Source organism: Mobula hypostoma, chromosome 3 (assembly GCF_963921235.1).
Source record: "Mobula hypostoma chromosome 3, sMobHyp1.1, whole genome shotgun sequence".
Classification (NCBI taxonomy): domain Eukaryota; kingdom Metazoa; phylum Chordata; class Chondrichthyes; order Myliobatiformes; family Myliobatidae; genus Mobula; species Mobula hypostoma.
Window position 1 is genome coordinate 28,876,456 of NC_086099.1, and position 21,678 is coordinate 28,898,133.

The 21,678-nt window shown below is 39.6% G+C and overlaps 1 protein-coding gene across 1 annotated transcript in view; it reads right to left on the reverse strand.

Annotated features, from left to right (window-relative positions):
- The window catches only part of ca9 (carbonic anhydrase IX), a 93,528-nt gene that overhangs the window by 57,351 nt on the left and 14,499 nt on the right, over positions 1 to 21,678 (reverse strand). Inside the window, exons 2-6 of the mRNA XM_063042816.1 lie at positions 18,662 to 18,691; positions 17,474 to 17,641; positions 14,113 to 14,255; positions 12,645 to 12,737; positions 8,632 to 8,698 (exon numbers count right to left, since the gene is read on the reverse strand). Of these exons, the coding sequence (XP_062898886.1) occupies positions 8,632 to 8,698; positions 12,645 to 12,737; positions 14,113 to 14,255; positions 17,474 to 17,641; positions 18,662 to 18,691 (501 nt within the window). The remainder of the gene's footprint in view (positions 1 to 8,631; positions 8,699 to 12,644; positions 12,738 to 14,112; positions 14,256 to 17,473; positions 17,642 to 18,661; positions 18,692 to 21,678) is intronic.

The window sequence follows — 21,678 nt, forward strand, 5'->3', positions numbered from 1 at the left end:
TTGATATTGTTTGCTAGCTTGCTTTTATATTTAATCTTTTCCCTCCTAATGATTCTTTTGGTTGTTCTCTGTAGGGTTTTAAAAGCTTCCCGATCCTCTGTCTTCCCACTTTTGTTTTCTTTGCCATATGCCCTCTCTTTTGGTTTTACGTTAACGTTGACTTCCCTTGTCAGCCATGGTTGTACTATTTTGCCATTTGAGTATTTTTTCGTTTTTGGAATACATCTATCCTGCACCTTCCTCACTTTTCCCAGAAATTCATGCCATTGCTGCTCTGCTGTTTTCCCTGCCAGCATCTCCTTCCAATTTACTTTGGCCAACTCCTCTCTCATACCACTGTAATTTCCTTTATTCCACTGAAATACTGCTACGTCAGACTTTACTTTCTCTCTATCAAATTTCAAGTTGAACTCTATCATATTATGATCACTGTCTCTTAAAGGTTCTTTTATCTTCAGCTCCTTAATCACCTCTGGTTCATTTCACAACACCAAATCCAGTATAGCTGATCCCCTAGTAGGCTCAACGACAAACTGCACTAAAAAGCCTCTGATAGACGTTCAACAAATTCATCCTCTTGAGTTCCATTTCCAACCTGATTTTCCCATGACTATCATAACATTGCCCTTTTGATACGCCTTTTCTATTTCCTGTTGTAATCTGTGGTCCATCTCCCAGCTACTGTTGGGAGATCTGTGTATAACTGCCATCAGGGTTCTTTTACCATTGCAGTTTCTTAACTCAACCCACAAGGATTCACTATCTTCTGATCCTTTGTCACATCTTTCTACTGATTTGATGCCATTCTTTTCCAGCAGAGCCACGCTACCCCCTCTACCTACCTTCCTATCCCTCTGATACAACGTGTAACCTTGACAATTCAGCTTCCAACTACAACCATCCTCCAGCAATGATTTAGTGATGACCACAACATTGTACCTGACAATCTCAAAACTTCATTCTGCACTCTGTTATTATTTTCCCTGCACTGTTTAAATGAAATGCTCTGTAAGTATGGCATGCAAAACAAATTTTTTTCACCTTGGTACATGTGACAAAAATAAACCAATTTACCAACTTAGTTACAAGAAGAACACAATGCACTAAAGTTACCTTGAAGGAATCTGTAACTTCTGATTAAATCTCTTGATTGTGCTGTGACATGCTTAATTAATCATACACCAATAAAGATTCCATTGAGCATTATGGAAAGTCATTGCCTCAACCCAGTGGTTATTTTCATTGAGAATGCGATGTTATCTAAAACATCATCACTACATAATGCTGGCATTTATTATCAACATTCGTTACCGTCCTAAACTCAAACACAATTGTCACATAGCTAATGGAACACGAATGACCTTATCAATAAAATATGTTTGACTCAGCTACAGTATCAATGTGTACTCAAAGCTAGAAAAAGAAACAAATCTATTTCCATTTCCCACCTTTCCAGTCTGGTCGTCTGATAGAACCAATCTGCTCCATTTAAACTCAAAACAGCTCCACTTGCTTCTTCAAAAAATAGGAAATTCTGCTTTCTTATCTAAGGTTTCTCAGCCTCATCATCCGGTCAAAAACAAAAATCTTTTCCAAACCTGGAACTATTCTAAAACATTCAACTGCATATCATTGTACTTTCTTGCTTTATTTGGGATGAGGAAGGAAGTCCTATTGCCAGTCACACAGAATGGGTCACTGGACAGGTTTTAGAAGGGAGCAGTCTTTGGACCAAAAGCAGATAAAAGTACGTGGCTTAGAAATGGATACAGGTATCGGAAAATAGTTTGCAGTTGTAACGTGATGCCCATTAATTTCCATGGGGGTTCTCCTGACGTAGATGTAACTGTGGTGAGAGACATGAAAACTAGTACAAGTAAGTTCTGATGGGAATTCAGGAACATCATTACTACCATCTGGGAAGAAATACAGGAGCCTGAAGACACACTCAACTTTACACCACAGGTTCCAACTTTTTTATGCCATGAAGCTTTAAGCCTTACCATTAACTGTGGGGTCAATGGACCCCAGGCTGGGAACTTCTACACACTATCAGATTTCTGAATGGACAATGAACCAATCCATGAACATTATCTCACTATATCTTACTCTCTTTTTGCATTATATATATATATATATATATAATCCTATTGTAATTTATAATATATTTTACGTATTGCACTGTACTGCTGCTACAAAACAACAAATTTCAGGGCATTCGTCAGTAATAATAAACCTGATTCTGATTCACCAAGTAGCAAGAGCATGGGGCGGACTGCCAGGGATAGTGGTAGAGACACTGGGGACATTTTGCAGAATCTTAGATAGGCACAAAGATGAAAGGAAAATGAAGGATTAGATTGATCTCAGAGAAGGCTAAAAGGTCAGCACAGCATCGTGGGCCTATGAGCCTGTACTATGCTGTAATGTTCCTTGTTCCATGAATCAAAAGCGGAAAATTCTTGGAACACTTATGAGGTCAAGCAGCGTCTGTGAGGAGAATATTCAATTTACTATTTCACTTTGATCACTCCCTCAGAACTGGAAGAGCATCGAATGAATATCATTTTAAACGGGAATAATTTAAGAGAAAGGGGATGAAGAGAGGCTAAGTGGGAAAATAAATCGCGATATGACCTAGGCAGAAGATCAAAGTAAATTCCATTCTTAGGTAAGCACTCCACCAACTTCCTCCCAATCATTACACACAGTTTCTGGTTCCTTAGGTGCATTTCCATCAATCACAAAATCACAAATCTTTGGCCAAGGTTTAAGTTACCTGATTGTTGGACACTGTGAATTATTGGCCGCATTTATATGGCTGAGACAACAATGGTCCTATTGTTCCAATTACCTTGGTATTTGTCACCCTGTCGATACTGTTTGCTCTGTTGCTTTTAAGATGATTTGCTATTTTTGCTGCAGTTTTATCTCAGGCGTTCCTAGCACCACTGCTCACTGCTTCAAATAATGCGAAGTTGGTTAATACGAACTTATCAGATGTTCCTGATAACTTTTGAACCATAGCACCATGCACTGCCATGAGATAGCAGAACATTTTAAATGATTAAAATGAATCACAAAAGGGAACTCAGCCAATTATGGTGAACTCCTGAACAACACACTCAAGATGATGGAAGAAATCAGCAGATTAGACAGTGTCTATAGAGAGGAATAAACATTCAATATTTTGGAGCTCCTCATCCCCCTACCTTCTTATTCTGGCTTCTGCCCGCTTCTTTTCCAGTTTTGGCCCGAAACATCGACTGCAGAAATTTTTTGTGCTTATGGTAAAACACTTTCAGGTTCAAGCAGTTAATAATGTGCCTTGACTATAAAGCACTCCATGAATTTTACTTCAAAAAGTCTGGGCTTAAGATCTTTGGGATTCAATTTTGCTTCACTTAGGACTGATGAAAATTTTTTCCTTATCAGAGAATTAGTAGAAGTCCATGAAATCTGATATGCTCCATTTTTCTCTTAGTGTGATGTTGGAATGCATTTTTAAATTGCCAACCAGTTGGTTTTCTGTTCACTTTCCTACTTATCATTCACAGATGAACCTTTAGTCAATGTACCTTCAAAATAAAAACTCAACCACATCTGAAACAAGGATGTTGCCACGTCTTGAGGACTTGAGTTTCTAGGGAAAGGTTGAACAGGTTCGGACTTTATTCCCTGGAGTGCAGGAGAATGAGGGGAGATCTTATAGAGGTATAGAAGATCATGAGAGGCTTAGATACAGTGAATGCAGGCAGGCTTTTCATTATGAGGTTGGGTGGAGGTCATAGGTTTAGGGTGAAAGGTGAAATATTTAAGTGCACTCTGAGGGGGAACTTCTTCACTCTGCAGGTGGTGCAAGTGTGGAACAAGGTGCCTGTAGAAGTGGTGGACACGGGTTTCAATGCAACATTTAAGACAGGTTTGAATAGGTACATGGATGAGACGGGGTGGACGTCTGTGGACCACAGGTGTGGGTGGATGGAACTAGGCAGAAAAATAGGTCAGCGTGGACTAGGTGGGGCAAAGGGCCTGTTTCTGTGCTATTGAGCTCTCTAACTCTGACTGGAAACATCAATATGTGATTCTGAGAAGTAAGTTACAAGGTGATTCCTACTTGTGTGGTTATGGCGTATAGCATCACAGCACAACCCATGAATGCCAATATCAGGCAAATGGATTTGTGTAACAGGTCTACTTCAGATGCCTTGAGGATATCATGAAGAGCTGTGTATTTCCACGATTGCTGCCGCTTACGTCGCGTAAGAGGCCAAAGAGAAGCAAGGATTATTTGATTTGCAGTGTTAGGAATCCTTTACAGCTGAGGGAGAAATCAGGAATATCTTATATTCCGATATGTTTTCTAATGGTCTTTCACAGAAAAAAGCCTGAAGGATGTCATCTTAGCCAAGAGGCGATCCTTGACTGAGAGTCAAAAAGTCAAACAACACAGAAGAAGCCACTTCAGCCGACCAAGTCCATGTCAATTATTCTGCACTCATCTATACTCATTCTACTCAGCAGCATTAGGTCCACAGTCTTCTACAATGCAGGATAGGATATGTACATAGATATTTTGTTAAATTAAAGTTTACAGAGAATGAGAAGCCACAAAGAGAAAACTGGACGAGTCTAATCTGGAGGTGTTGCAAAATATATTACATGTTGGGAGATGGCGGGGTAAGCGTGTGAGGAATTAGAAATGACTGGAGTTTGGGATATAGCCAGTGTATGCAAAATAGAATATCTTAGGTTCAATTTGGATACAATAAAGTAGAAAGTGTTAGAAATACATAGCAGGCCAAACAGCATCAATCAAAAAATACATCTCAGGTTGGGAATCTCTCAATTGATTGGGGGAAACATTAAAGCTGTTTCAAATCAGTATAGAGACAGGTCAAAGATGGAGGAAACAATATAATCAGCAAAGGTCTGTGATAGTGGAAGGTATAAGACATTAAATACAAAAGAAATCTGTGAGTCAAGGAAAGCCTAAGAACGTGAGCAAAAGCTAAATCTAGAGAAAAACTGAATCAGATTTATTGCCCTCACTTGCAGTGCAGAGAGATAAAAATTACAAAAACAAACAGTGCAAAAAAAAGGGAAGAAAACGGTGTTCATGAGTTCATGAAATCTGACAATAGTGGGAAACTGTTCCTGAATCATTGATTGTGGGTCTTCAGACTCCTGTACCTCCTCCCCAATGGAAATAATGAGCGTTTCCCAGAAGGTGATGGTTCTTAGTGATGGATGTCACTTTCCTGAGGCACTATTTCTTAAAGATGTCCTTGGTGGTGGGGAGGTTTGTGCGTGTGATGGAGCTGGCTGAATTCTAATGATGTTCCTTTATTTAAAAAGGGCAGCAGGGTTGAACCAGGTAACTACAGGCCAATGCGACTTAAGGTAAATTTTGGAGAAAATTCTAAGGGATAGGAATTGCATACATTTTGAAAGGCAGACGATCTTTGGGGACTATCTGTATAGTTTTGAGCAGGGAAATCCTGATGTCGAGTGGGACTTGTGTTTCAGATTCATAGTTCCCTGATAGTGGCAGCATGGGAAAGTAGGGCAGTGAAGGTACCTGGCATGCTCATCGTCAAAGAGAAAGGCTCAGAATATAAAACTCGAGGTATTGTGTTGCAAATTTAAAGAACACTGGTTAGACTGCACTTGAATATTGCATGTAGCTCTGGTTACAGCACTACAGGAAGGATATTTAAAAAATTTTTTTAATTTACGGAGATACAGTGAAGAATAAGCCCTTCCAGCTCTTTGAGCTGCACCGCCCAACAACCACCGATTTAACACTAGCCTAATCATGGGAAAATTTATAATAACCAACTAACCTCTCAACCAGTGCGTCTTTGGACTGTGGGAGGAAACCAGTGCACCCGGAGGAAACCCACGCGGTCACAGGGTGAACATACAAACTCTTCATAGACAGCGGCAGGACTTGACCCAGGACTGCTGGTTCTGTAAAGTGTTGTGCTAATCACTACGCTATGCTCATGATGCATTGTGGTTGCACTGAAGAGAATGCAGAGAAGATTCACCAGGATCTTCCTCTGCTATAGCACTCCATGACCTTACAGAGTTACAGAGTTATAGAACACTACAGCACAGAAACAGGCTCTTTGACCCATCTAGACCACACTGAACTATTACCCTGCCTAGTCTCATCGACTTGGACCAGGACCCTAGCCCTCCATAACCCCCTCCCATCCATGTACCTATCCAAATTATTCTTAAATTTTGAAATCGAACTTTCATCCACCACTTCCGCTGGCAGTTCGTTCCACACTCTCACCACCCTCTGAATGGAGAGGTTTTCCCTCATGTTCCTCTTTAACAGTTCATCTTTCACCCTTAACCCATGAACTCTGGTTGAAATTTCACCCATCCTCAGCAGAAAAAAAATGCTGGCTTGCATTTACCCTATCTACACCCTCATAATTTTGTATACCTCTATCAAATCTCCCCTCATTCTCCTTATGAATTATTTATGAGTTGGACCTATATTTAAGAAAAATAGTTTTACAAAAGGCAAAATAAGATCACTTCTAATTTCATTAAGGTCACTTAATTACTAATCAAATCCCTAAATATCCTAGCATACTTCAAACAAAGATCACATGAATTGAGTTAGAAAAGGCACAGTTTGTCCACTCTGTCTATGCCCCTTATCATCTATACACCTCTATCAAGATATGACTCACCCTACTTCACTCCAAAGAAGAAAGCCTCAATTTGCTGAACATTCCCTCAGAAGACATGTTCTCTAAGCCAAGCCGCATCCTGGTAAATCTCCTCTGCAACCTCTCTCAAGCTCCATGTCCTTCCTACAATGAGGTGACCAAAACTGAACACAGTGTTCCAAGTGTGGCCTAACCAAAGATTTAAAGAGCTGCAACATTACCTTGCGCTCCTTGAACTCAATCCCCTGATTAATGAAGGTCAGCACTCCATAATACGCCTTCTTAACCACTCTATCAACTTGCAGGGAAAATCTGAGCGATCTATGGATGTAGACTCCAAGATCCCTCTGATCCTCCACACTGCTAAGAATCCTGCCAAATTCAAACTTCAAACGTTAACAGTACTTCACTTTCTGTACGTTCTTGAGATTGTTGGTAAGTTGGCTGCAGGGTTGATCAGCAACTGAGAACATGTGGACGTTCCAACCCAGTGTCAGGACTAGTGCAAGCCGACAGTCAAAGTTCAAGTCAGATTTACCGTTATATGCACAAATATATGCACAAATATTGTATACAGGTGCATTGAAAAACTTGCAACAACATCACAAGAACCATGCATCATATTAGCAACATTCACAAGAAAAATATAAAGTAAGCATAAATTATAAACTGTAGTTGAGAGGGTGAATAGTTTCAAGTTCCTTGGCATACACATCACCAGGAATCACACCTGGACTGTATACACTGGCTGTGTGGTGAAAAAAGCACAACAGCATCTATTTCACCACAGACGGCTGAAGAAGTTTGACAAGAATCCCCAGATCCTCAGGACTTTCGACAGGGGCACCATCGAGAGCATCTTGACTGGCTGTGTCACTGGCTGGTACAGGAACTGTGCTACCCTCAACCACAGGGCATTGCACAGAATGGTGCTGACAGTCCAGTGCACCTATGGATGTGAACCCCTTCCTCTATACAGGGCACTTATACCAGCAGGTGTGTAAAACGTGCCCGGAGGATCATCAGGGACTCCAGCCATCCCAACCACAAACTGTTTCAGCTGCTACTGTCTGGCAAACGGTACTGTAGCATTAAGGCCAGGACCAACAGGCTCTGGGACAGCTTCTTTCACCAGGCCATCAGATTTATCAATTCACATTGATCTGATTGCATATCTGTCCGTACATACATGTATATGAAACAATTATGTATACAGTCTTAGTGTTTGGGCAATATCCTCCCACATTTTCCTTCCTTATTGCTTGTACATAATGATGGAGATACAACATAAAGATTTTTACCCCCTTGGATATAAGAAATAAAATAAATACAATACAAATACACAGCATTTACAAGAAGGAACACAATTAGAAAAATGAAGAGCAACATATGAAAATGCTGGATGAACTCAGTAGGTCTACTCGAGTACAAAGTGAAAGAAGTAAGTTTTAAAATAAGACCATAAGACATAGAACAAAACTGGGCTCTTTGGCCTATCAAGTTCGCTCCATCATTCCATCATAGCTGGTTTATAATCTCTCTCAAACTCATTCTCCTGCCTTCTACCCGTAACATTTGCTTCCTTAATAATCAAGAAGCTATCAACCTCTGCTTTAAGTATACAAAATGACGTGGCCTCCACAGCTGTCTATGGCAATGAATTCCAGAGAGTCACCACCCGCTACCTAAAGAAATTCCTCCTCACCTTTTATCAAATGTCTCTGATAACATCTTAGGGCATATAAGCTTCTGAAAATTTTGTTCACGATGTCATGTAAGGAATTACACTTTGCAGCAAAAGAATTAATTGAATTCAAATGCCTTGCTAATATGGGAAGGAGAGAAAATAAACGTAATTTGTGTAGAAACTGCAGTTGTCTATATAAAAACATGAAGAGATAGTTATTCTTGATCAACAGAGCAAGTATGCAATTACCTTCTTCAGAAATATCTTCAAGTTTATCAAAAATGGGATTGTAATTTTTATTGTCTTGTGGTCCCTCCTGCAAAATAAGAACATTGAAACAATTATCAGTCTGGCATATAGAACACATATCTTCATTCCAAGCTGTCATCAGATAAATAGCTTATACTTGGGGAAATGCTGTCGTTTTGTAACATGATGTCCAACAGAGCGCGCAGCGCAGAATCAAATATCGCTGTGATGATTGTATGTTCTAGTATCAATTGTTTGGCGACAATAAAGTATAAAGTAAAGTAAAAAGCATCTCTAGAAATCTTACCAACACATACAGTATGATCAGCATACCATAAAAGAAGATAGTTGGATAAATAACCAAAAGCTCAGTCAATCAGTTAGCTGTTAAGGATTGCCTTAATGAAAGAAAGGAACATATAACAGAAAAAATACCCTTTGACCCCTCTAGTCCACGCTGAACTGTTATTTTGCCTGGCTCCATTGACCTGCACCTGGACCATAACCCTCCATACCCCTCCCATCTATGTATTTATCCAAAGTTCTCTTAAAAGATGAAATCAAACTTGTATCCACCACTTCTGCTGGCAGTCCATTCCACAATCCCACCAAACTCTGAGTGAAAAAGTTTGCCCTCAGGTTCCCCTTAAATATTTCACCTTTCATTCTTAACCTATCAACTCTAGTCTACTTTCACCAAAGCTCAATGGAAAAAGTCTGTTTGTATTTATCTTATCTATACCCCCCATAATTTTGTATACCTCTATCAAATCTCCCATCATTCTCCTATGCTCCAGGGAATAAATAGGTTCAATAGGTACACTTAATGTCAGAGAAATGTAAACAATATACATCCTGAAATTCTTTTTCTTCACAAACATCCATGAAAACAGAGTGCCCCGAAGAATGAATGACAGTTAAACGTTAGAACCCCAAAGCCCCCCCAGCTCACCTCTCCCATGCACAAGCAGCAGCTAAATTCCTAACCTATTCAACCTTTCCCTATAATTCAGACCCACAAGTCTCAGCATCATCCTTGTAAATTTTCTCTGTACTTTTTCAAACTTACCGATAGCTTTCCTGTAGGCAGGTGACCAGAACACACACAATACTCCAAATCTGGCCTCACCAATGTCTTATGTAACTTCAAAATAACATCCCAACTCCTGTACTCAATTTATGAAGGCCTATGTACCAAAAGCTCTCTTTACAATACTATCTACCTGTGACTCCACTTTCAAGGAATTATGGATCTGTAAGCCCAGCTCCCTTTGTTGTACAGCACTCTTCAGTTCCCTGCCATTCACTGTATATGTCTTACCCTGGTTTGTCCTCCCAAAGGGCAACATCTCACACCCTTCTGCATTATATTCCACCTGCTGTTCCTCAGCCCATTCTGCTAGCTTGTCCTGATGCCACTGCAAGTTTTGATAGTCTTCCTCTGTCCACTATGCCTCCAATCTTGGTATCACCTTCAAATTTAGCTGATCCGGTTTCCACATTTATCATGGTTGATATACAGTAGATGACAAAAACATATTTTGCTAATGGCATGCCAAGGACATATGAGGAACAGATTTTAACTGAGAAAGGGGTGGCATTTTCTAATCGGTATATTATTTTACTGTGGTGTCATTATGAACCAGAGTCCCTTTAAACTTGTGCTTAACTGAGCAAGCTTCTGTGCCAAATGCTTATTCCACTTACAGTATATGATGAAACAGTTCTGGTTGTAAAACAGTTCTTGTAAAACTGGGATGTAGAAATCACTTCTCTGGGAAACTGAGATACCTCAACATACTGAGTTAGCTTTTCTGATTTCTCATATGTAGCAATGGGACATAGGATGTATGGTTTCTCACTGTGTTTTGAAGGTGTTATGTTTATATTGTGGAAATGTTGATCTATATACTCTGCAGATTAAGCAGTTAATTCATTCATTCAGGTGCCCTGCCATTCGACGTGGTCGATCATGTCTCTCCATCTATCACGGTCCCTGACCCTCTGAATTTTAGTTGTTGCCTCCTTTGTTTCTAACCATGATGTTATTCCATCTATCATTTTCATTGTCTGTCTGCCTCTGCTTCTTTTCCCTTCCAGCTTTCCAGTTGTAACTAAATGTTCTAATGTCTCTCTTCACATGGTGTGTCCAAAGAATTTTGATTGCTTTTTTTCTGATTTTTTAAGGAATGTACGTTTTTGTTTTCGTTCTCTGTAGAACTTCTTCATTGGTTATCCTGTCCATATATGATATGCATAACAGTTAAACCCGCCCTTTTACAGCAACACACACAAAATGCTGGAGGAACTCAGCAAGCCAGGCAGCATCTATGGAAAAGAGTACAATCGACGTTTCGGGACGAGACTCTTCTTCAGGACTTGAAAGGAAGGGGAGATGTTAGAGTAAGAAGGTGGGGGGGAGGGGAGGAAGAAGTACAAGGTGGTAGATGAGAGGTGAAACCAGGAGAGGGGGAGGGGGTGAAGTAAAGAGCTGGGAAGTTGATTGGTGAAATAGATAAAGGGCTGGAGGAGAGGGAAATCTGATAGGAGAGGATAGAAGACCATGAAAGAAAAATAAGGCGGAGGATCACCAGTGGGAGGTGATGGGCAGTTAAGGAGATGATAAGGAATGGTGAAGGAGAGGGGTGATGGTAATTGTTTAAATGAGAGAAATCAATGTTCATGCCATCAGTTTGGAGGCTACCCAGACAGAATATAAAGCGTTGCTCCTCCAACCTGAGTGTGGCCTCATTGCAGCAATAGAGGAAGCCATGCACTGACATGTCGGAATGGGAATTGGAAGAGGAATTGAAGTGGCTGGCCACTTTTACAGCTTGTCTTTGTTGCAGCAACTGCTAAAGCAACATAATCCTGAATTCCTTTCAAAATTCTGAGCAACAAAGAGCTGATTATCTAATTATCTAAAGATGCAATATAAAAACAAACAAAAAATCATAGCAATTATAAATACAAAATGCAATTCTATAAATACAATGTACAAATAACTGATGTGACCATAGATACACAAGATTTGCTTATATACATTGAGCGATTATAGGTATTACCATCAGTAGGTGCAGGGTTATCTGTAGAGAAGGTGGCTCTGTAGAATATGATAAAAGCGACAAAGTGACTCTTGATAAGAGGAACTCTTCTTGGCAAGACGTAAGGAAACACAGTAGGACAGTGACTGTGTCAATGTAGACATGAAGTGTGGAGTGTAAGTGTAAAATGGCAGTGTAAGGGGAGATGAAGGGTGCTGAGTGTGGTAAACCATATATATATATATATGTTGTAACTGGGTTACCTGCCTGGACACGCCCCTCTGCTGACTGCTTCTGTGGCTCCTCCCACAGACACCTGAATAAAGGCAATTATGCCACTGCTCCTCCCTCAGTCCAGGGCAGATATTCAGCATGGACGAGGTCCCACTTTACTGTTAATAAAAGCCTTTCAGTATTTACTCTACTTCCAGTCTTTTGGGGTAATTGATAGTGCATCACTGAGTGGCTGTGGAGAGGAGTGGCTGAGGTGTATGTACTAGTGGTGAAGGATATCATACTGAAGCTGTCTTGAGGTCTAAGGTGACTGCATTCAGCATTGCATTCCCAAAACACTGGAGAAGCAGGAAAATCCCATGATCAGTGTACAAGGCTAATGCTTTGCAACAATACAAGGACAACTTTGGAAACCATACATTCCTTAAAATTTTAAGGATGGCAAATGAAATGTGACTTTCAGTCGGTGTGAGTGGACTCGAAATAGTTAAGCCGGTGTGCTATTTTCAACTGAGCTGTGAGCACAAGGCTACTCCTTGCATTACATATCACAAAAAATCAGAACCAGCACTGATTTTTCGTAGCACTTCTTCAAACAGCTTTTGAAAGCTTGAGGGTTGAAGAAAACATGTTTGAATTCACCTTTAGAAAATGAATCAGGAGGGAAAGAGATTTAAAATCTGTTAATAAAGATCTTGAAATAATTAAGTAAATGATGTATCAATGACATTTTACCTGAAATAGAACTGCCAGAACAGCAAGACCATCTGCTTGCATCGCTGCATCTTCAAAACTTCCATATTTGGAAGCATAATGAACAACATGCATCTGAAGTATTAAGGAGAACAAGTTACCTCTGTGAACATCTCACTTACAATTCAAGTGTGGCTTTATGCATTGCATATTGTTATGATAGTGGCTATGATTAATGGTCTGAGTAAGACTACATGTACAAACAGTGCAGCTGTATACTTAAATAGAAATAGACATTTCCAAGCCTCACCGGGCACTTTGTCAGGTCTCCACAGCCGCCTGTGGCAACGAATTCCACGGATTCACTACTCTCTGGCTGAAGAAATTCTTCCTAATCTCCATTCTAAAAGGACGTCCCTTTATTTGAGGCTCTATCCTATGGTCTTAGACTCCCTCATCGCAGGAAACATCCTCCCCACATCCACTCTATCAAGGCCTTTCAACATTCAAAAGGTTTTTTATCTGCATATTCAAATATATTCCTTTAATATCAAAAAGCAACCAATTGAAAGATCCCCGTAGGTCAGGCAACATAAGTAAGTGGAGGGATGGTTATGTCTCGTATTGCGACACAGTGTGTAAAATAAGGGTTCCCAACCATCTTTATGTCATGGAGCCTAACCATTAACTGAGGGGTCCCTGGACCTCAAGTTGGGAACACGCTGGTGTAGAGGAAAGATGATCAGTGTAAAGAGGTGAGAGGGAGGGAGGCGATGGGGCTGGTAGATGGTGGATGGAACCAGGTTAGGTAAGGCTTGATGGGCCGATAGAGCCTGGTGGGGGAGGGTGAGTGGGGAATTTAGACAGAGGCTGGTAGGTGATTGGTGGAAACAGAGGAATTCTGTAGCTGTAAGAGGATGAACTTTAAGGATGACCTTTACTGCACAATCATATGACCGGCTGCTTTCTGGTTTGCAGCTATAGAATCATTCTCAGCAGAGGCTCAGAGAATCAATCTGGGGAAGCCCTAGGGATAAAAAAAAACCTATGTGGTGTTGCAGCTCCTAAATCTGTCCAGATTTTAACAAGGTTACAAAGAAACCCAGTTCTGAAGGTCTGAAGCATTAACTCTGTTTCCTTTTCCACCGATGCTGCCTGACTTGTGTGTGCCATTGTTATTTCAGATTCCCAGTCTCTACTGGTGTGCTGTTTTAATTTTCACTATGTTAACATTAATTAGCCTCATTTAAAAAGATATATATTTCATGGAATTCTTCCCAATTCGAGTCAGAACCAGTACCTGAAGTGCAAAGATTCTGACAGGAATCCTGAGGCAAGGCTGCATAGTAACAGTCAGTGGTGTTCAGATGGATCTAGAGGTCTAGAGGTCTAGAGGTATCATTGGCTGATGGTGAGGAGGTCGATGGGTGCAAATTTCTGCGAGGATTGTCAAAATACAGTAGTTTACCGAACTTTAGCTAACACAAGATCAAATGCTTGTATTCCTTACCTCAGCAGCATACTGTGTACCATCCACTGTGTGCTCTGACCCTGGAGAGCCCTCTGATCCCCAGTGAAAATGCAGCTGAGCTGCAAGATAGATCTGTGACAACCCACTGCTTATGGCCATTGAATTTGGGAGGGAAAGTTTAACTTGAAAAACAAAAGCAGAACAGTATTATCAGCCTTTTCCACTAACCTGTAAGGAAACCATAAGACAATAAGATATAGGAGCAGAATTCAGCCATTCGCCACACCAGGTCTGATCTGACATTCAATCATGGCTGATTAATTTTTATTCATTTCTCCTTCTCCCATCTTGACCCTATAAATCTTCTGACGAAAGGCCTTAGCCTGAAACGTCGACTGCACCTCTTCCTAGAGATGCTGCCTGGCCTGCTGCATTCACCAGCAACTTTTATGTGTGTTGCCTATAAATCTTAACCCTTTTTCCCTTCAAGAACGTATCAATCTCGGACTTAAATATATCCAGTGACTTGGCCACCATAACTCTCTGTGGCAATGAATTGACAGATTTATTACCTTCCAGCTTGCACCTTTATTCTGAGGCTGTGCCATAAACTCTAAACTCTCCATTTAATGGAAACATCCTGTCCAAGTCCGCCTTATATAGGCCTTTCAGTATCTGGTAGATTTCAATAGGACTTCCCCAATATCCTTCTGAACTCCATGGTCAGAGTTATCAAACATATATTAAGACTTTCATTCCTGGGATCAATATCGTGAACCTCCTATGGACCCTCTCTAGGACCACTACATCCTTCTTTAGATATGGGGCTGAAAATTCCTCACAATATTCTAACTGCAGTCTGACCAAAGCCATATAAAGCCTCAGCAATACATCCTTAATGTTATATTTTCCAATGTGTTCTAACATTGCATTTGCTTTCTTTACTACCGACTCAACCTGGAAGTTAACCTTAAGGAAATCCTGAATTTGAACTCCCAAGTCCCTTGGAACTTATTTCTGAATTTTCTCAGAAAATTTTTCTCCTCATTTGCAAAAAAAAAAATCGATACTTTTATTTTACTTCCTGCAAACGCGCAAAAAAATCCTATCGAAGTGCATAACCCATACCCAAACCATATGTGAAGACTCTGTCAGTCTAACACTTTAAAATCGTGCTGACAGAGATCTAGAATTAAACAATGCTTCTGTTCTAGACATGCTTCAGTACAGGTGTTAGTAAAAACTAAAGTCAACCTTGTCAGAGAGATAAAAAAGTTGTTGGATTAATTGAAATTTCAATAACTTTCACCAATTGTACAAATTTAATCTCGAATCTTGAGCCATTACCAAACCTTAGCAAAGAATTTTACATGGTATAAAATTAGGCCACCTGGCCCAGCGGGCATGTGCCCTTCACACAAACCTGCACATACTTTTATTCAATTGATTAGTTAACTTCCTTCATAAACTGCTGTGTTACATATAACAAGTCAGTGATGAATACAGCAAGTTAACAATCTGTAAAAGGATTTGTTGTTTATGTACTTCATTGCCTATAGCAAGTGTCCACAGACCCCTCGGTTAATGGTTGGCAGCATAAAAAAGGCTGCCAAACCCTGGCTTATAGGACTGGAAGACAAAATTTGGTCTTCAAGTAAAGTGATGGGGAGGACAGTATATTATAATGAAATGTGTTACAAATGCAAGTTTTGGTGCGTTCGCGAATTCTGAGAAGGACGTAAAGAAACAGCTAAGGGATAAGCATGGAGTGAGTGAGTTGCTGTCAGATAGAGTGTGGAAATGCATGAAAGCTTTAACAGGTTGTAGCTAATGAATTCATACCATCACTTTTTGATGTTGATGCCCCTCACGATGCACCAGCAACAGGGAAGACACCAGAATTAGAGGGAGCGGTGGGCATTTTTAGTTAATGTTATGTGGGAAAACGTTCTGGTAGATTCAGAAACAGCAGTTAGACTTATAATTAAATAAATAAATATTTTTTAGATACCAACAGCAGGGGAGATAAAAAGAACTCTTGGTTCTTTCATGTATAAGGATTACATAAATATTTAGATCTGTGAATGTGACAGAGGTTATGAGAAAGGCAATTCTATATTCCACTGAAGATTTGCTATTTGCCCTTCCATGTAGGTTGTCTAAGTTACAATGCTTCTATTCATATTTAATGCAAAGTCATGCTTTTACATTTCCTGAACACAGTGAAACAAAGGTGTTAGGTTACGTTTTTTCAGCCTCAAGCCATGTCGAACACAATATAAAATGGATACAGTGTGTAAAAAATTGCTTTTTATTCAATGGTTTTTAATCATTCACAGCAAACGCGATATTTCTTCCTAAGGGAAAAATATTTGAGGAAATATTCTTTCCATAAAGTGCTCCTTCCCAGTAGTATCAAGTAAGTGACTCTGTTTTGAGTAGGGAAAGGATGTTTATTTAGATCCAATGAATGCATAGAGTAAATGAAAAGGCAAATAGATTGCTTTTTGCTAAGGATGTTGATGATATGGAATAAATGTGAGATAAATGAATATGTTCAAATGAAAAGTCCTTCTTTCATCCTCTCAGGCGATAAAAAATGAATAAACTGCTGTAACTTGAAACTCATGATCTCTGAACATTTTTGAGAGATACTATACTCAGCGCCTGTTTACTGGATACAGGAGTGGAACCCAGTGTGGATTTCTGCTGCTGTAGCCCGTCCATTTCAAGGTTGATATGTTAGGCACTCATCTGCACACCACTGCTGGAAAACATTGTCATTTGAGTTACTGTCACCTTCCTGTACGCTTAAACCAGTAGGGCCATTCTTCACTGACCTCTCTCATTAACAAGGTGTTTTTGCCCACAGAACTGTCGCTCATTGGATGTTTTTTGTTTTTCACACCATTCTCTGTAGCTCCATGTTGTGCATGAAAATACCAGGAGATCGGCTGTTTCTGAGATACTCAAACTACCACATCTGGCACCAACAATCATTCCACAGTCAAAGTCACTTAGGTCACATTTCTTCCCCATTCTGATGCTTGTTCTGAACAACAACTGAACCATGTCTGCATGCTTTTATGCATTGAGTTACTGCCAATGATTGGCTGATTATATATTTGCATTAATGAACAGAGGTTCAGGTGTACCAAATAAAGTGGCCACTGAGTGTACATTCATTGTTATGTATGTGTTTTGCTTAAATCAAATCGTTCACACAATGTAGAGATATTAGGATTAGGTGCTCTAAACAGGCATTGTTGCATCAATTCTGTTTTTTATCTAAAGCACAAGGGGCTTGATTGCAGTCATATTATCCATGTGACTGGTCCTCTGCCCTCAGTGAAACTGGCGAATGATGGGCAAAGAGGAAAAGCACTGTTTCCATTCTTACCTGTGTGTCCATTATTAGTTAAATTGAGTGAAGTTGTTTCTGGTAAATTGTATCCCTCAAGTTTGATTTTAGGAAGGTTTTTATTGAACGTGGCTTTGCTGGTTTCAATATTGATAGGAGATTGTGACTTCCCATCACAATAATGATAGTCTTTCTTCCAGTCTTGATCTGAGGAAAATCAACCAGAAAACCTTTATCGGATTTGCTGTACTTAATGTACTGAGTAAACTGGATGCGTATTATCACTGTCATAGTAGTATGATTTTATAGTTACATAAATCATTATACTATTCCTAACCTTTAATAACTTTAATAAATTTACAAGGAACTTGCTGGGACTTGAGAATCTGAGTTACAGGGAAAAGCTGTATATGTTAGGATTTTATTCCTTGGAGTGTGAGAATGAAGGGAGATTTGATAGAGGTATACAAAATTAGGAGGGGTATAGATAGGGTTAATGCAAGCAAGTTTCTTCCATTGAGGTTGGGTGAGACTAGAGCTAGATAGCATAGGTTAAGGGTGATTTTAAGTTGAAATGTTTAAAGGGAACATGAGGGGGAGGGAATTTCTTCATGCTGGATGTGGTGAGAGTGTGGAACAAGCAGTCAGTGGAGGAGGTGGATGTGGGTTTGATTGCAACATTTGAGAAGTTTAGATAGATACATGGACAGAAGCGGTATGGAGGGTGTTGGTCCAGGTGGGGGTCGATGGGACTTGGAAGAATAATAGTTCGGCATTGTCTAGAAAGGCTGTAAGGCCTGTTTCTGTGATGCAGTGCTCTATGACTCTAAGACTCTAAATTGAATATTATTCCTCCATTAAAGACAATGGATACAATATTGCTGATAAATCTATCATGGTACTTATATATTTTTTAAAAACATAGCTTAGCCAAAATCATAAACACTAAACAGTATGCAAAGCATAAGGCAAGAATATGCTCAGGAATATCAGAACTATCCTTGTCATATATGGCAACCTAGGGAGATTGTAGTTCAAACAGGAACTCTGCAATCAAGAAGTATCTTTGGAGTATTTCCTACCACTGCCCTTTAATAAGCAATTGTTTCCTGCGTCTAATTATGTAACAACATCAAACAAACAGTAGCTACTATTAATTATTAATCTTTGATGTTACTCTCAAGATTAAGATAGAATCAGGCTGCCTAATCAGACAAATATAATTACCTTTATAACTCCAATGTTCAGGTTTAGCACCTTGAGGGGAAGAAACAGAAAAGAATTACTGCTTGAGGAAGCTAAGTAGCATCTGAGAAAGATAACAATTCAGCCAGATGTGTAGGGTAGCCGTTCCAACCGCTCACTGTTCCTCTGTGTACTCCTTCCTCACCAGGACATCCACCCAACTCGACCTGCTGTACCTGAAGGACAAACCATGCGGGCGACATACTGTGAGTGGCCTCAAGCCTTGTATCCTGTGTCTCCGCATGCCAGGAAGCCCTGACAACTTGCAGCAATCAAATGCTTCTGTGAATTGGACAAGCAGCCACTTTCAGGATGCAAAAGCCCAAGTGTAATTTCAGGTGAAGTATAATTAAAGCAGGGGTTCCCAACCTTTTTTTATGCCATGGACCCCTACCATTAACTAAGGGCTCTGTGGACCCCAGGTTGGGAAACCATGATCAAAATAAAGATTATATATCTTCTTTATATATTTGATCAGATTTACATTTGTATTTTTATAATTCTTTACAAAATACTAGAAATTGCATGTGTAAAGATGAGCTGATTGTAATTACATTATCAATGTTATCGAGTATAAGCAGTTACATATTATACAGTTACATACATTGCTGAACAAGTCCAAGGGGGCATGGAATTCTGAGTAAGAGTTTATACAGATTATGCATTTTTCAGATGAAACAGGATTAGAAACTTGGGTGTAGAACATAGAATATAGAACACTACTGCATGTTACAAGCCGTTTGGTCCACAATGTTGTGCCAACCTTTTCTATCATGTTTCTATCATCCACGTACCTAAGAGTTTCTTAAATATTCTTAATGTACCTGCCTCTACTGCCATCCCTGGTAGGGCATTCCATTCAACCACCACTCTCTTGGTAAAGAACTAACCCCTGAAGTACCCCTATACTCTTCTACAATCATCTTAAAATTATGCCCCCTAATTGGCCAAAATCACATGGAAGTAATTCAAACTTTCATTTAAGCCATGAGTAAACAGCATTTAACCTTACAACATATTCCGCTTTGAGTTAACATTTGTTTTCTATGAGAAGTACACTAAATTATATTTATTCCCCTGGAATTGTCTTCTCATTTGTCCCACGGACGAACTGATTCCTTGCCGGTGTCACTGACTGAAGTGTCATGGGAGGTTGGACGATAAAGATGGGTCTGCCCTCTTGCTGTGGCAGGAGTGATACCTTCCCCTCTCTCATTAGTGAGAGAGGGAGAGAGAGAGAGCCTGTGGCATGTTGAAATGTTGGGATGAACAGTGGTTTTTGAAGCACGCTAGATCATGAGCTCTCTGGGGGCTTTGCTATTGCTTTTGCTGAGGCAGGTGGGGGGTCGGATTGATGCTCTGCCGCTGCTTGTGCATGGGAGAGGAGAGGGGGGCCTTTGGAGCTCTAACATTTTCCTGTCATTCATTCTTTGGGGTTTTTCTTCTATTTTATGGATGTCTGTGAAGAGGAAGAATTTCAGGTTGTATACTGTAGAAACTCTCTGATATTAAATGGAAGTATTGAACCTTTGAACCCTTGAATCATTTTATAAGCTGTGCATTGAAAAAATCTGTAACGCCCACCACTGATTACTAATTTGGCTCAGCTTCACCACAGCTCTTTTCAACCTTGATGGTTTCTTGCAAAATGATATGTAATCTTCCTCTCAATTAAATGAAATGGGAACTTAAGTAATCACATTCTTTAAACCTGAGCAGTGTAAAGAATGGACTAGATCCAAGTAAATGTTTGAGCAATAGGTCAATTAATCTTTCTAGTAAGGCATTATTTAAAGTTCTAATGAACAGGGCAGTCTCTAATGTTAAAGGCTCTGGTTCCTTTGGTGACTCAAGTATACAATCAGAAGGAAAATATAACTCAAGACTTAACATCTACAGATGGGCAATTTGATTATGGTGTGACTTCATAACTTACAAGGGAGTTTTGAAATTCACTTTTGAATTTAAATCTTGAAATTATCCTTTAAGATTAGAATTAGTTCCTAACTCATTAATCAGCAAGCTTTCAACATATGCTTGGGCTTTCAGTCACAGTAATAGCTGGAGAGACTGATTTCAAATGCATTTCCCTACTCCATTTTTGCATAGCAAGCTTGTGTCATTTCTGATCTTAATGTTATTTTCATTTTAACTTAAAGAGATTGAACCCAATCGTAAGGTTTCTAAAAATGCCTGAATCTAGTGGTTGATTAGAATTGGTAAGTTATAGGAGACACATCTTATTTCATTAGCTATCGCTATTATTTGCTTTTTTTGTGTTTGCACAGTTTGTCTTCTTTTGCACATTGATTGTTTTTGTTTGTGTGTAGGGTTTCATTGAGTCTATTGTATTTCTTCGTTCTATTGTGAATGCCTGCAAGAAAATGAACATTTGGTGACATATATGTAGTTTGAACTTTGAACTTTGACCATTGATACAAATCTAAGGACTTTAGCAGACAAAAGGTACACCCATGTAAATGAGGCTGAATTTAAAGCATTGGAAATCTGAACAGATATAGTTTTGGACACTGTTACTTGAATCTCTGAATCTAACATCAGAAATGCTAGTTGCCTATTCAAATTAATCTTTATGGAGTTAACTTATTTCAAATATGAACCATACAGTTCAATCATTCCTTTCAAACTGGTACTGAAATCTTGCTGAAAGCTACAAATATCATACATTGGGATGTTGTATAACATTGCTCTACACACTATTTTAACTCGAGTATTAGTTCAAGTTCAAGTTTAATTGTCACTTAACCATGCACAATAAAACAGCCAAATGAAACAACATTCCTCCAAGGTCAAGGTGCAAAACAGAGTACCAACAGTCACATCTAGCACATATAATTCTGGTAACAGCAAATCATACAGTCACAAAAAATTAATATAGCCCAAGTCATGTCCTGTAGACTGGTGGTGCATGGGATGATTGCTCTGGAGCCATGTTGCTGCAGGAATGAACATGCAGTAGTTTCTCATCACATGCTAGT